This window comes from Podarcis filfolensis (assembly GCF_964270895.1).
Source record: "Podarcis filfolensis genome assembly, chromosome: 2".
Classification (NCBI taxonomy): Eukaryota; Metazoa; Chordata; class Lepidosauria; order Squamata; family Lacertidae; genus Podarcis; species Podarcis filfolensis.
In genome coordinates, this window is record NC_139605.1 from 68,274,139 (window position 1) to 68,290,394 (window position 16,256).

At 41.0% G+C, this 16,256-nt stretch overlaps 1 protein-coding gene across 7 annotated transcripts in view; it reads right to left on the reverse strand.

Annotated features, from left to right (window-relative positions):
* Window positions 1-1,369: 1,369 nt before the first annotated feature.
* FNIP1 (folliculin interacting protein 1) overlaps window positions 1,370-16,256 on the reverse strand; it is a 90,407-nt gene continuing 75,520 nt past the window's right edge. For 4 of the 7 annotated variants that reach the window (XM_083600092.1, XM_083600095.1, XM_083600094.1 and 1 more), the window contains 7 exons: window positions 14,349-14,495; window positions 12,281-12,450; window positions 10,133-11,555; window positions 9,180-9,348; window positions 6,646-6,843; window positions 5,701-5,816; window positions 1,370-4,569 (listed from right to left, as the gene is read on the reverse strand). In XM_083600092.1, the coding sequence (XP_083456218.1) occupies window positions 4,491-4,569; window positions 5,701-5,816; window positions 6,646-6,843; window positions 9,180-9,348; window positions 10,133-11,555; window positions 12,281-12,450; window positions 14,349-14,495 (2,302 nt within the window). In that variant the 3' untranslated portion in view covers window positions 1,370-4,490. The remainder of the gene's footprint in view (window positions 4,570-5,700; window positions 5,817-6,645; window positions 6,844-9,179; window positions 9,349-10,132; window positions 11,556-12,280; window positions 12,451-14,348; window positions 14,496-16,256) is intronic. The other 3 variants (XR_014544808.1, XR_014544809.1, XR_014544810.1) reach the window with 1 other exon arrangement.

A 16,256-nucleotide genomic window follows, 5' to 3' on the forward strand; every position in this document is an offset into this window, starting at 1 on the left:
CCAACCATGTGATCGGCAAGCCCTAGGCACTGAGGTTTTACCCACAGCGCCACCCGCGTCCCTTAACAACATAAGAAGTCATAAACAATAAATAAAACATTAAAAAACCACAACGTAACTAAACAATTTCCTCAACAATCACAAGATCTAAAATAAAGATGCAAAAAACCCAACAGCAACAACCTCACCCATCCCCATGTGCCTCACCCATCCTCATGAAGCAGGTAGTGTAAACTGAATGGCAAAAATAGCGCACATCCGCACTTTGTCTAGACCGCAGCCAGGGTAATGTAAACTGAATGGCAAAAGTATACACCCAAGGTTTCATTGGATAAGATAACATTTACTAATGCTGGTATTTTCAAAAAGAAGGAATGTCTCCATTCAGATAGATTCATGTTACAGCTACGTCATGACTGTGCTGGTGGTAAAAATAACCATTCCATCCTTCCGTTGCATTGGAAGATGGAAACGTATGTTCATGGTGGTGAACAGGCTCACACTTGCCCTCACTGTCATGTCTCATGCTAGCCAGAGACCCTGCTTTTCAGTCATTGTAGGAGAAGGAGGACAGAAGTTGGCTGTAAGTTAGCAGAATCCCCAAGAGATTTTAAACTTTGTGCAATCCATGTTCCAAATTGCATGGGGAACCTACACCATCACATGAGAAGAGGGTGGGTGAATCGGGTGGATGTGCACAGCACTGCAGGTACCTCACGTTCAACATGGGCACCACAGTACAAAATTTAAAGAACTACAAGCATGACCAAACCCAGGTGGTAGAAGCGCTCTGGGCTTCAACAGCAGTGCTCCCTGCTTTATGGCAATCACTTCGGAGAAGTTGCACTGAGTCTTGTGATATGTGTAGGAGGCAGTGGTGGAGCAAGCCAATCGGGTGCCTGGGTGGTGCCCGGGGGTGGGGCCAGCAACTGTGGGGGCAGGGCAAGACGGGGCAGGATGCTCCGTGGGGCCTCCGAGGAGTCTGCCTGCCTCCTCCCACTCAGATGCCCTACAGCTGAGGGGGAGGCGGCAGGCAGTCCGTTTGGAGCAGAGTGGAGCCTGCAGGTGCCCAAGCCACCGCGTCACTCCCAGAACAGACGCGTGGCTCAGGCGAGCTGCAGGCACCACGGTGAGTGCTGCCCAGCTTTCTGTCAGCCCCCTCAGTGGTGACACCCGGGGCCAGCTGCCCCCACTGCTGCCCCTTGTAAAAGGGAGGAGCTGCCTTTTCAAAGGAAAAAAATTAAAGGTTTCACAGAGTGCCTCAAGGCCCTTGGAGTACCTGAAGCACCTTTCTGGATTGCAACATTTTTCTTTACGAAATACTCTCTCACCAACAGCCCTGTGGAAACAAGTCAAAGAAAACTAGTGATTCAATGGACAATATTGTATTTATTGCACAAAGTTCCCCTAAAATTGGGAATGGTTATTATAATACAAGTGCACATCTTGGGAAATATATATATATACAAAAACACAAAAGATAACAAGTATGTACATTTTGCCCAGCATATTACACATACCACCATCTACATAATTTAGAGGAGACCGAAAACAAAAAAACAAACAAACCCTCTTGAAACATCTAACTTAACTAACGGGTTTTAAAAGGCGAGATTTAAAATCCGGCTTTGGATTTCCCCGCTTTTCTTGGCAGCCTTGCATTTGCAGGCTGCGGTAGAAAGACATTTGCTAGTATGTATGTGTAATACACTTAAAATTTATTCTCAGCCTTAAAATTAAGACATATTAATGGACATTGGGAATATTCCAAAAATCAAAGAGATTAGTTTTGCATATACATTGTTCTGAAAAGCATGATACATTAAGAGGTCAACACTACAGTGCTGTTATAGTTCCCTTTTTAAAAAAAACAAAAATCCAAACAAACAGGTGTATGTAGTACCTTGATTCTGCATGTACCATAAACAATTATCAGTCACAGGAAAGCATGCCATCATGCTACAATGTCTTTTGCACAGTAACCATTCCAGAAATATCATTCGGACAAGCGTAAAAAATATTTATTCTTGCATCTCAAATGAACCCAATGCTGGGGAGAGATGGGTAACGTTTGGTTATCAAATGCCTTTGAAGGCATGTGAGAGACTACATCTATGGCAACACTTATTACTGCTTGAATAGAAGATTTTATCAGGCCGCCTTACTGATCCTACATGCAACTGCACTTGCAAGTCGGTGTGTAGGATTGATACATTGGAACACCACACTTCAGAGTGTCAGCTCACCTAGGGAGCAACTTGAACGGCTGTTTCTGAAACAGCAAAACCCACCGTCAAGTGATGTAGCCTAGCAGCTGCACACACTGTTGTAAAACAACGCAGAAATGGATGGAAAGGAAGTGTGGGATGAAGGACAGGAGACATTGTATGCCACCATTAAATCTAGGAACAGTGCAAATCTTGGGGTTCTGGGGTAAGCAATTTATTAGGGAGGAGGTATTGCTTCAGCAGCAGGGCAAATGTTTTGAATGGAAAGTCCCCGATTCAATCCCTGCCATTTCTACTTAAGGATCTAGAGACAGGGCGCAGCAAGACCTCTCTCTGAGACCTTGGGAGAGTCAATTCCAATCGGAATATAGATTACTAAGCTAAGTGGACCAAAAGTTTTGATTCGATATGGGCTAGCTCCTTCTGTCTGAAATCCCTAAGAAAGCATAGCAGGGCATTCTTGGTCCATTTGTACAGGGTGCTTCTTCAGCTGTGTGACAACCCCTGCTCTATATGGTGCAGCTGTCAGATCAGGGCACACAATTGTAATCTTCAACCTATGTACCCATGTCTAAACACTTCAGCCTGAAGAAGCAAAAGCACTTGAGCAAATGCAATAGTCCCAACCGAAGGTGGCGTGAGACTTAAATTACAAAACTATTTGCAGGATTTAAGTGGAACCCAAAATCAGCAGGGCACGCAATTGTTTCCAGGACTGCAATTTTCACCTGCACAGAGAGCAAACAGTTAAAAGGCCTGGCATGGCAGGTGTTATTTTAGTAAATGAGGAAATATATACTTTTAATTTTCCCTGTGGGATGACATATGAAATTCAGAACACTAATAATTAAAATAATTAACGACGAACATATGGTTAGTGGTGCTAGATGCTAGGAAAAATGAGCCCGCATGTCCCAATATTCAAAGTGAGGTAGTAGAGCCTGCTCAGAATATTATCTATTCATCTACTTATATGCATGTCTTATAAATTATGGCTCCCTCGTTATTAATATTTGATGCTATTGCTTAATCAAGGATAAAACTATGAGGGGGAAGGGACTACATAGCTACTCTTTTTTATTTAAGCCAATGATTAACAAACAGGGTGGCATCATCAGAGTAGCTTCTACTACATGATGCTGATGCAACTGTTAAACGGTGGTGTAAAACAAAATCTGATGCTTCAAAACAAAATTTGCTTAAGTAGTTAAGGGCAACATTTTTTCAGTACTCTTATCCTGTATCCAGTTTTGGCTCTTATGGTATACATTATCTCTCTTTCATACTGAAATCTGCAAATTTTAGGTTTTATGAAGTTAAGCACCTGAATCACCTAGATATTAAAGGGCCTGGAGGGCAGGCAACTTTTATTTATTGTGCTTCAAACAGGACAAGATCAAAGTCAATAAAGTCTTCTGTGTGTTTGTGTTTTAAATCAACATTAACAAAATGTGGGAGACAAATTTCATTTAACATTTCCTAGGCCAAATATTCTGTTTTCTGGAGTACTTAGATAGCAACACAACATCAGAACAACATCAAAAGCATAATGTCAATTACACACCCAAATTATGGTAAAATGAGACGTTTTTCTTGGCTTGAACTCCCAGATATCATATCCACGGGGAAATGCCTGCAAATACATTTCTGAGGTGAGTGCTATTAGCAGGCTACGATCCAAGTCCCTTACCTCCATGTAAATTGAATTTTTCCCCCAGTAAAAGAAAGAAATCTTCAGCAGTCTCAACTTTTAGCATGGAAATGGTTAAAACTGTTACAAATAGCTGTAGCTTTGTTGTTACTTGTTTTAAATGCTCTCCTAATTTGTACCAAGTAGCCAGCTGGTTCTATTCTCTTGTATAAACAGTAACAGCACTGCATATGGTTATGGAGCAGTTCTAACCTCCAGTAATCCTGTGATTTTAACGGTTTGCAGTTATATGCATTTCAGAAGTTATTGCCCAAGCCAGCCCTCCAAGTTCTAGTGTCTTCTCTAGCGATCCGAGTCTCTGGTCTTTTACTTATTTTTTTATGGAAGGAAGGAAGGAAGGAAGGAAGGAAGGAAGGAAGGAAGGAAGGAAGGAAACAACTTCATTTGTTTGCACATCATGTATTCAGTTGCAGAGGCACACAGTCAAGTCACCAAGCTGTTCAGCCTATTTGCCTGAGGGCAAGAAAGAGCCCGGACAAGAATGGTTCATGTTTGCTTCCTTGTCTTCCACTTTATAAAAAATAAAGTTATTGTCTTTGCCCTTTGGTATTTTAGAGCAGAATCTGGGCAACATAAGGAGAGTGGGTGCTTGCTACAGCTGCCAGTAAAGGGAGGTCACTGGATTCAATCCTGAAAGAAAGACAGATGGGCATTTTCAATCCAAGCTCACAATCTCAATATTCCGCAGCTTATTAACATGGCGTAATATTTGTCTCATGTCAAGGTACCTGCACTTAGACTATTAAAACATCAGCAGTTGTATGTTTAAAAAGAAATAAAGCCTTTGAACTGTCAAGACACTCCAAATATATTGCAGTAGCCCATATGCATTTATATAATTAAAGAGCATGCTAATTTATATCATAAACACACATGACCAGGTTGTTTGTCACAAGCAGCATTCCCTCTGGCGACAGGTCTGTATTACTAAAGATTTAATTGTTTCCAGCTGTCTTGGGACCCAAAGTTAACTGAAGCAAATGAAAAAATTCCAACAGACCCAATGAATCTTAGATTAGACCCTTGGGTTGAAATTTAGATTGCATTCTTAAAACTAGATGGGAATTAACACCTCTAGAACTTTCCCCTTTAATTTCTCAACAGGCCATCTGTTACAGACCCTCCTTCTCTAAAGTCTATAAAAAGACTTGCTTCTTCTGTAAGGAGGTGGTGTGCACTTTTCACTAGGCAAACAGCTGCTAATCTTCAAGCACCACTTCTCATTGCTCTTGGAGGACAGCAGTAGGCTAGGTTTTGATGGGTAGGTTGTAGTTTGAGGTTTACAGCACAATCCAATGCATGCTTTCTTCAAAGCGCAAGGAAATGAGAATGGAATTGTTACCCTAGTTCAGGCATAGGCAAACTCGGACCTCCAGATGTTTTGGGACTACAACTCCCATCATCCCTAGCTAACCAGTGGTCAGGGATGATGGGAATTGTAGTCCCAAAACATCTGGAGGGCAAAGTTTGCCTATGCCCGCCCTAGTTGCTGATTCCAAGCACAGCTGGAAAATGAACTTATTTCCTAAGCAGGATGTGCATTAAAAACCTTTCATGTTCTGAAGAATTCCGGAGCTGGGTAGAGTATGCTTAAAATGAGAAGATTGCTGCTTATAGTACAGCCTTATCAATGGCACTGCTATTTAACAATGGGCAAAATCTTGACACAAATAGCCCTACAGCTTTGTCTACTAGTATAGGCTGTGTGTTCAGGATAAGGTTACATAAGAGCTGAGGAAAAGGAAGCTATATGGACCATACCCCAGTACCACTCCCAGCTCCTTCACATGCACTCGCATCTGGCCTTTGAGATATTCAGACAACATTTTGCTCTTGAAGTACAGCTCCTGCAATCGATCTTCAAGGTGCATGACACACTGGAGGCAAAAGAAAAGAGAAACAATGTCACAAACCAGTCCCTAATCTAATCTAATGACAGTCCATCCAACCATGCTACCTTCAAGGTACATCAACATAAATACATTTTGAGTTTATTTCCTCCATTGAGGAGTTAGATCAAATTACATCTTTCTTTTTTTAAAGTGACTGATTAGATGTTAACAGGTTATGTTCTGTCTGGGCCTTTATCATCTACTGTAACCAGATGGTTATGTTGTTGAATATAACCAGGGATGAGCTGAAACAGGGAAACGTAAGTGTTGTGGAAAAATTTGCCTGTGTGAAATTTATACACTCTATTTCAGCAACTGTTTGTGGAAGCTTGTGATATGAGGTAATATTTACCTCATTTCACAAGTGACTATTTTTATTTTATTTTAAAAATACATAATTGTACAGTGGTACCTCGGGTTACATACACTTCAAGTTACAGATGCTTCAGGTTACAGACTCCGCTAACCCAGAAATAGTACCTCGGGTTAAGAACTTTGCTTCAGGATGAGAACAGAAACTGTGCTCCGGCGGCGCAGCGGCAGCTGGACGCCCCATTAGCTAAAGTGGTGCTTCAGGTTAAGAACAGTTTCAGGTTAAGAACAGACCTCCGGAAGGAATTAAGTACTTAACCTGAGGTACCACTGTATATTACTTGTAAGCCCTCTTAGTAGAATTTGTATCCTGAATGGCAGGATCTATCTATCTGTCTGTCTGTCTATCTGTCCATCTTCAATCAGAGTGGTGCCAGGAAAAAATACCCTCATTCTGATTAGGCTTTGTGATTTCATCTTGCCTCACAAGTTGGGTACTTACAAAATTTGGAGATAAATTATGCTTGTAAAGCTGAAGCGTGGAATGAAGCAGGTTGGAGACAAGGTTAGAAACTAGCACATCCTTCCCGAGTTTATTATCGGTGATTCGCCTCTGACTACTGGCCACTTGTACTGTCCATTTGTCCGTGTCTGCGATAATGCAGACAGCTTCTGCAATTGGTTCATCCAGAACAGGGTGCTAGAAGGCAAAGAGAAATACGAGGTGTAAGCCACAATAAACATTGTGAATAAATAAATACATTATTTCTGAGCATCAGTCGGATTTGCAAACACTCCTTGAAAAAAAAGTAACCTTAGCATGAACACTTGGAAGAATTTAGTAGTTGTGCACGCACTTTGCCACATGTGCTTTGGGCTAAATCCTAGCACTATAAAATATAGCGATTAAACTTTCACTGCATTCAGTGCAGCCAAGAACCAGGATCCTAAGAACTGTGAAACTAGCCAACATGCCCACGGGAGCTTATGGTTCTAGAACAGCAGTCCCAGATGCCACATGGCAAGCCATTTCTGCAACTTCTAAGGCAGTTTGTGATATGGCATGGAACCATGGAGAAAAGCAAACCCTTAGACGTGCCTAAAATATTGTTTGAATTTCTGTGTGTGTGTGTGCACACATGCCCTCTTCTGATGTATAAGGAAACTTCCAAGTCTCACAGGTTATTGAAAAGATATATAATTTAAAATCCTGTAACTTTGCCTATGAGGCAAACTAGTTAAAAGCTCAAAACATCTTAAAACTGTTTTGCCCTTTTCTGTTTGCAAAATTACCCCCTCGCTAATTCTGCATTTGTCTCTGGTCTGAGCAAGTAGGGCCAGTTTAGATATGGCTCAGTTAGCTTCTACTTGATACTGCAAGAAGACCAGCAGAGGGTGCAAGGAAACACTTATGTAATAATGGGTTTGAAGTGTTTTTCATATGTATTCTTTTTAAAAACACACGCACAAACACAGATTAAGCATGTCTGCATTATTCAGATTTGGGGTCCTCAACTGATTTAATTCCCAATATTAGAAAAACAATGTGAGCAAACAAAGATACTTTTAATTTTCACAGCTAGGTAGAATATTCTCTATGTATATTTCCCATGACTATTATTGATGTTTGAAGTTAAATTATAGTCTAGGGGAAAAACAGAACAGTTTTCTCTCTCTTTTGGTATAAAAAGGGGGTGGGAAGCATTCATTTCAAGTAAAAAGACACAGTACTTCTAGAAACAAAATGTTAGTTTCTACATCCAGTGTACTTTTGATCTAAAGGCTACTGTAACACCAAAAATGGTTGAAGGATAAGTTTAAGCCAACTGTTTGTCTTAAAAAGCCATTTAAAATAGACATTTCTAATTGTAATGTTCAATATATATTGCCTTCTTAATAGTCCATTATTAATTTTATATGTTGGTAATGACTTTTTTTAAAACCATTTTTTAACCATTGACCATTTCCTCCCCAGTGATTTGATAGGAACATTTTAAAAATCCCTTTGTGGATGAGATCAAGTGGGGAAACAGATAGCTTGGAGGTCTTAGGAGCCAGAAAGTGATGGCGGCAGCCATCCTTTTGCTTGCCTCCAGTAACTCACAGTATTGGTGAACCTGTGGTCCTCCAGGTATTGTTGGACTGTAACTTCAAGTTAGCATAGTCATTGGAAGGCCATGATAGGAACTGTAGTCCGGCAATATCTAGAGGGGACCGAGGTTCCCCACCCGTGTCTCTTCCAGACTTTTACATGGACACTGCATTCAGCTCATGGCAGTGGCGTAGCGTGGGGGGTGCAGGGGGGCCGGCCGCACCGGGCGCAACATCTGGGGGTTAGGGTTAGGGGGTGCAAATCCACGGGTTAGGGGGCGCAAATTACTTGCCTTGCCCCTGGTGCTGACAACCCACGCTACGCCACTGGCTCATGGCTAAATCAGATGACAAGATGGCTTACAAGGCAAAGTGATTTTGATTCTAAAGGATCTTCACCATCATAGAACTTAGAGGCTCAGAAATTTGACTGCCAACGGGGGAAAAGGCATCCCCAATGGATTTGTGCCAATTTCTAAGAACATTATATCCCAAAGACTTAAGGACAACAAGCTTTTTCTAGTTATGTACCATTTACTTTTTAAAGTCCTTTTATTGGGGTCTTATCGTAATCTGATATTGAATGGTTTTGTTAACCCAACTGGCTGCAAAATTAGCAAGCAGTCTGTCAATATTTTATTGTTTGTTTATGTATAATTTAAGAGGCTTCCTAAAACGTTAATCATGGCACTTCCATATCAGACTCCACACTACAAAGGATATTGGCAGTAACCCTCCAACTCATAAGTCTCAAAAACTGTCGTTCTATACTGCATAAATGTTTCTCATCTCTGTGACCGTTAGGAATCTTTCTTAAATGAGATTGTGGAAATCAGAAATGCTTAACAGAATTACAACTTCATTCCTATTCCAGCAGGCTCCAGAAATATTTCCTTTTGTTGACTGTCAAATATAAATTCATCTGTTGGATATAGTTTAAATTACCTGTACCGCATGCGACAAATCTGACATCAAACAGTGTCTCAGTTTCTCATCATTTCCTACTCCTTGCAAAACAAAGTCAGGTACGTAAGATGAACAGTAGCCACCTAGCAAGGACCTTCCAAAATTGGCAATACTGGGCTGGACAGAGTTCACTTCAATTAATTTTGACCTGAAAGAAAGGTATAACATGGGCATGTATACTACAACTAGCACTGTTTTCTCTCTATTTCAGTGTGCAATCTAGTGCACAGTTTATGTACACTTAAGACCCTCTGCTTCAGTGGGACAGGAATCACGTAAACCACAAGGCTGGATGGCAGTCTTTGGGGGGAATCGTTTTGTCTTCATTGTCGATCCAAGGGTAGAAGATGTTAGAAAATGGGTTGAAAGAAAGTTTCAGTTTGAGGACAGGATAAAGTACAAACACCTAAACTATACGAACCAGCGCTGAAACTAATAATTGTAACAGTTTTTGTTCCCTTAGTCAAGTGCTGTTCTTTTAATAGACTTTCCTAAATTAGCAGTATACTCCACAAAGTGTGAAAGGTAATTAGAGCCTCTTTTAAGTTGCAGCCTCAGTGAAATAAGCAACTCTTACATTGCTGCATTGCTTAAATTAATGCCGGGCCGGGGGAGAGTCCAGCTGAAATAATCAATGCTGTATCACTTGCATGATGAAAGCATAGGGCTGGATCCAGACTGTGTTATGCTTTACTCCTACTGAAATGAATAGGTGCAAGTTAAGTCAATGGGTAACTTAATTCCCATTGACTTCAATAGGACTAAAGCAAGACCAAAGGAGACTGGATCCATCCAATGAGATTACAATCTATTTCTATAATATATACACAGTATTTTCTGTCTCTAAGATGCCCTGTTTGCCTTTTAACTCTAATGCCATTGTTTCGTAGGAATGTAATACATTTGGCCTAATCTTGGTAAGAAATACTTACCCAGGAAAAGGTATGTCCTCTTCTTCTGCCCACTCTTCTTGCTCTGCTCCGTAATAGTTACTGTTTATTCTGGCCACATCATGACCAACATCTTCGCTTTCACTGTCACCAAGGGCACTGTCTGAGCTCTCGTTTCTTGGAATGTCCCAATCCACACCTGGGTCAGCCTTTTTTTCAAAGTTCTCTCTGTCCCCATGGGGGACACACATAGAGATTTTGTCTCTTTGGTCCTGCTCTGCAAAGCAGTTTTTGCAAGTCTCTTGACGAACAGATTCCATAAACTTACAAAATTCACTAGAGGGCTTTTTGTTCTTTGTACACACTTTTGGGGGAAACTCTAAGCTACTGCTAGGATCTAGAATGTCTGTTGTTCCTTTTACTGGAATATCATCAATAGTCCTGTTTTCTACTGAACTTTCCTCATATTCATCAAGCAAGCTTGCACTTTCTGCACCATAAGGAGTCCAATTCTGGATCTCTCTGGCAACCTCAGGAAACACCTCAGGCGTATTCTGATCTCTTTTTTGGTCCTCAAGGATTTGTGTTGCTTCACAGTTCTGATCAGCAGGTACTCTTTCTTCAGCATCCAACTGGTTGCTGTGCCTGGCCATCTGCTCCACTGCTGCTTGACTCCGGAGCTCAATATCCGAATCAGGTGACATGGAATCTCCAATGAGGAAGGTCACCTTTGTTTGAGCCTCAGCAGTGCTGCAAGGAATTGCATCCGACGAGATTTTGTCAGGAGGCTTCTTCTCTACCATTGCACTTGTAGATCTCATTACTTCAACAGCCTGATTAGCAGAATCTAATGATTCCTCACTCCTCCACGATCCACCTGTTGGTTCCAGTCTGGATTCTGCCAACACGCAGGTTTCTACTGAGGCTGATCCTAAGAAGACCTCTTTCTCTAACTTTATATCCAGGCAGGGGGTCAATGTTTCTTTGCATTGCTTAACATCAGCAGGTCTTTCTTGGCAGTCAGCAGGTGCAGCCCTGCATTCATCTGAAAGAGCCTCAGCCTCCACTTTTGAGATATTCTGGGTATCTTCTCTTTCCTGTCCTGAAACAGCCTCTGTATTTTGGGTAGGGTTAAGAGGGCCTTTGCAATATTTACAGCTGCAGTTAGAACTCCTCATTTCTTCAGACTCTTGAAAGGCTAAATTACTTCTGTTCTTGTGCATTGTGACCAGCACGTACTCCGTTTCCTCTACTTCCCCTTTCTCTAGTGTGGTGGTGATAACAGTGCCAGGCATCACTATGGCTTCATCCTCTCCATTTTCCAGAAGATGAGTCTCTTGCAGTTCAGAGCATCGGATGAAGTAAGTGAGGAAGTACAGCAAACGTTGCACAAGGTCTTGTCGTTTGCCAACCACAACTGTTTTTGATAGTCTGACAGGTGACCCAATAGCTCCATACAGGTCTCCTACAGGATAGAATATAAAAGTAGTATGATGATCACACAACACATGAAAAAATACAGTGTCATGGCTAAAAACCAGAACCTTGAAAATTTCCAAAAATGGACAATAGGCTTATGCAGATTTGTAAGATTTGTAAATTATTTTGTTGGAATGGCTATGCAAACTTTATCTGCAAAAATATTCTACAGCCCTGCCCTATTTTAAAATAACACCAAATCAGAGCCAACTCCAAGAGCGGGATGTAAAACCATTCGACTGCAACAAACGCCAGCCCTGTTAATATGAGTCTTTGCTAAGCTGGTATGTAACAAAGGCTACAATTCTAAACAAAATTCCCTAGAAGTAAGCCAGCTTGAAGATAATACACCTTTCTTCTGAGTAAGCACTCATAGGATAACACTGAAAAGGCCTTAAGGAATGTCTTTCAGAAAGTAACTTTTATCAGGAAAAGAAAACGCTTCATCGCAAAGTATGAATAAGGGGTACATGGAAGAAACAGGAAGAAGGAGCAAGTGGAGCCGCTGAGGAGGGAAGGGGGAATATAACTACTTAAAAGGAAGGTTTATTTCTTATTTATTTTCTTTTATTCAGTAGAAAACTGTTGACACCGTGATTTGTTACATTGTTTTCCTTAAACTACACTTCTACTCCACTGGTTTCCTATTATAGTCAACCATTTAAAATTTTTGTCCTTAGAATAAATATCCGAGTGTGATTTCAGACATACCCAACTGTGCCCACAATGGATTGTATGGATGAGATTTCGCCAACATGTCCACACTTTGTGAGGAATGCTTTTCTAGAAAGATTCTGATGGGCGGCTGGCCATTTGGCATGACGGTTGGGACCCAGGCTAGATGGTTTGTCAAAATTGCAGTCAGAAGAGCTGGTAAAAATCTGTAAGGGGAAAAAACAAGACCATTCACAATCCAAAATCCCAACTCACGGTTCTTTTCCATCCGCTTTTGTAAAGGGAACCCCATTATGCACTAAGCACTCCTTTTGTTGTGGTAAAGTTTGAATCAGGGATGCTGGGTCAGAGGGTGGGGAGTCTCATGCACACCCACAACTCCCATGCATAACAACACTGGCTACCCAATTGGGAAGGAGCGACATATTTCCAGTGGAAATATGCAGACATAAAGAAAAAGAAGAAGAAGAAGAGCAGAAGAGTTTGGATTTGATACCTTTCACTCCCCTTCAGGAGTCTCAAAGTGCCTAACATTCTCCTTTCCCTTCCTCCCCCACAACAAACACCCTGTGAGGTGAGTGGGGCTGAGAGACTTCAAAGAAGTGTGACTAGCCCAAGGTCACCCAGCAGCTGCATGTGGAGGAGCGGGGACGCGAACCCGGTTCCCCAGATTACGAGACTACCGCTCTTAACCACTACACCACACTGGCTCTGAAGAGTGAAGCTGCATCTTGTACTGGAGTTTTACAAGCTCCCTAGAGTGCTTAAACTGGGGCTCTTGAATACAACTGCTACGCAGTCTAAAACTTATTTTTGCTCTGCTGTGTTGCCTTTTTAAAAAGTTTCCAGTATTACTATCTTTTAAATGTCCTGCATGCAATCCAGAATGTTAAACCTGACAAGTGTTTTTGGATCTGCAAGGCGGAAGCTAGATCGCAGCTTGCATGGTGCCTTGGCAAGAAAACCTTATTATGCCATACCCTGGATTAGCCCCCTGAAGTAGTTCTTTTGAAATATGGCCATAGTATTGCACTGTGTTAATTTTATCATGGTTTAATTTTTAATAGTTTAGAAGGCAATTTTAACATCTGGCAGCCAGTGACTTCATAGTATCTGGTTTCAGTACTGTTTTGAAGTTATATGGTTTGGCAGTTTGTCTCTAATTTTCTTTTCTGCTCAAGCACATCTTCATTCTGTCAGTCAGCCATCAGGTCTCATTGGCTCAAAGTCTTAAAAGGAGGCCAAAGTTTCAGACTTCTGTTTTTGCTTTTGAATACCATAGCAACCAATTGTAGTTGAAAACACAGCATAATTTTGACTGAAAATTGTTAAAAGGTTTTAAGGAATAAAATATTTTTTCCTGAATAATATTTTTAAAAGATGAGATGAAAGTAATTTTTCACTTAAAGCAGACTCTTACTCTATCGAGGTTAGGGGCTTAGCATCAGACAACTGTTACTTCCCAATCATTAATGACACTATTAATATTGCCTATTAAACTTTTTTTTTAAAAAAACTAGTATTTTTTAATACTAAAAACTACACCTAAGTTTATTAACAAATATTTTAGATGCTAATTAATGAAGGATGCAATCTATACACATTTAGTTGGAGTAGGTGCCATTGAACTGAATGGAACTTACATATGACTGCACATACATAGGACTCCAATGCCAATACATTAAAGCAGTCCAAGAAAAATTAATTTTTGTGGATTTCTTATGTATTTTCACCAGATACTGTTACTGAAAATATGTCTCTGGATTCTGAGATAAGGCATCTTCTGTTTCCTTCATAAGGTTTGCAGCTTTTTATAAGAACAAAACATTGTTACAGGTGGGGCCTTTACTGAGATTTTGATACCATTAGTAATAGTGTCTATTATCCCTTTGGATGGAATGGTCTCCACATATTCCCACATGCCCTTTTCACCACCAACATCCTCCCTTTTCATTATACATAATACTTTTTTTATTCTTTTTTTGGGACTACAAGGGAGCATGGGGAAGGAACCTCTTGCCACTGTCTATTTTTTTAAGGACTATTTTGCCTTTAATGCTACAGCAATAAAAAACCAATAGGAGAAAGACGAGAAATGCTTTACTGGTTCTTGGAGGCTTGTTCCATTAAGAAAATAAATTCCTTCATAAAGCGATGGCAGAGCTGGTTCTTCTCAGGCATTCCTGACATCATGGTAAGCCAAACAGGTTCCGCAATCCGTGGCATGGTGTAGAGGTTACAAATTGTTGTTCTAAAGTAAAAAGAAGAGAACAATAGGTCACCAAAGTACACATCTGTTATAATATATGGCTCCAAGAACCATTTGTGCCAAGAAAAGATGTTATTTGATTAGCAACTGAAAAGTATACAATGTCCCCCAAGCCACTCCATAGCTTTCAGAACCACCTATAATTTAATGACATAGTGGTGTCCCTGCTCTGTCTCACTGTCACAAAACGTTCCCTTCTGTCCAATCCAATATCTCCAAGTGTCTCTCTGGTACTTCTGCATGTATGCTTCATTGTCAGGTCAAGCTCAATGTGTCTAAGACTGGTCTTCTCTTCTTTCTTCCCAATCCCTTCTTTCTTTGTTCACGTCCTTATCCACTGGCAGCCATCCTTTTGATCAGGCACATACCCTTTTTTCTTTTTCTCCTTTGTTCCTCATATTCAGTCTCACTTAATCTTACCCATTCCTATGCCTCTTCCTTTCTGTCCCCATGGCAAAAACCAGGCATAGGCAAACTCGGCCCTCCAGATGTTTTGGGACTACAAGTCCCAACATCCCTGACCACTGGTCCTTTTAGGTAGGAATCATTTTTAAATCCCTACGCTGCCTTCCTGTCTGATCCTAGATCAAGCACAAACTTCTCATTCTTACTTTTAAAACTCTCAAAGGCCTTGCCCCGCATATCTCTGCTCTTACCTCGACACACCCCTGACTGACCCTGTTCCTCATCCAGCTCCAATTCACTGCTAAAGACTCACCTTCTTCACAAAGCCTTCAGAAAAACACCTGAGGTCCAAAATTCTACTTTAAGGAAGCTGAACAACACTTCATTGAAATAACTGAATACAGTGGTACCTTGGGTTAAGTACTTAATTCGTTCCGGAGGTCCGTTCTTAACCTGAAACTGTTCTTAACCTGAAGCACCACTTTAGCTAATGGGGCCTCCCGCTGCTGCTGCGCCGCCAGAACACGATTTCTGTTCTCATCCTGAAGCAAAGTTCTTAACCTGAAACACTATTTCTGGGTTAGCAGAGTCTGTAACCTGAAGCGTATGTAACCTGAAGCGTATGTAACCTGAGGTACCACTGTATCCTCCCCGTTTACCTCAGTCTCCACGTCCCTTTCCTGCCGCTGTTCTCTCCCTTTGTGTCTATTTTTAGATAGAAATACCTTCGGTTTAGGGAACTCTCTGCCCCTTCTTTGTAAAGTGTATAAACGGAACTGCATAAACAATATTTTAGTTCAACAAACTCACCTGAAACATATTTTAAAATCAAACCCCAAATTCATGGAAATTCCCAATTCTGTGGGAAGACTTAGACCGTGGAAATTTCATGAGTATCCTTATTGCAGCTTTTAAACTACAAAATGTCGCCCTGTTTCTATGTCATTTATCCCTGCATCACTATAATGTGGTTTAGGTTTGGCAAGAGGGAATTGCCTAACATCCTATTCTTCTAATCATACTGCACGGGTCCCCTTATCTTCAGAGGTTAGTGAAGGGCATTTTCCTCTAAGCTCAGTGCTATCAGGATGGACATTCTTCAAACAGCAAGCCAAGGGCTGCTTACAGAGAAAGGAGTAAGGTCCCACAGTAGTTGCCAGAAATGATGACTCAAGTTTCATTTTAGAAATAGCATCACAAGTCTCATTACAACTGCAGAAGTCCTGGATATAAGTGCATTAGAGCTTAGAACAGTTTTTAAAGATCCTTACAACTGGGAAGGCATTTCCCTTAATCTATTACTAGCGAGGAAGGCCTGTAGCTCAGAAGCAGGGCATC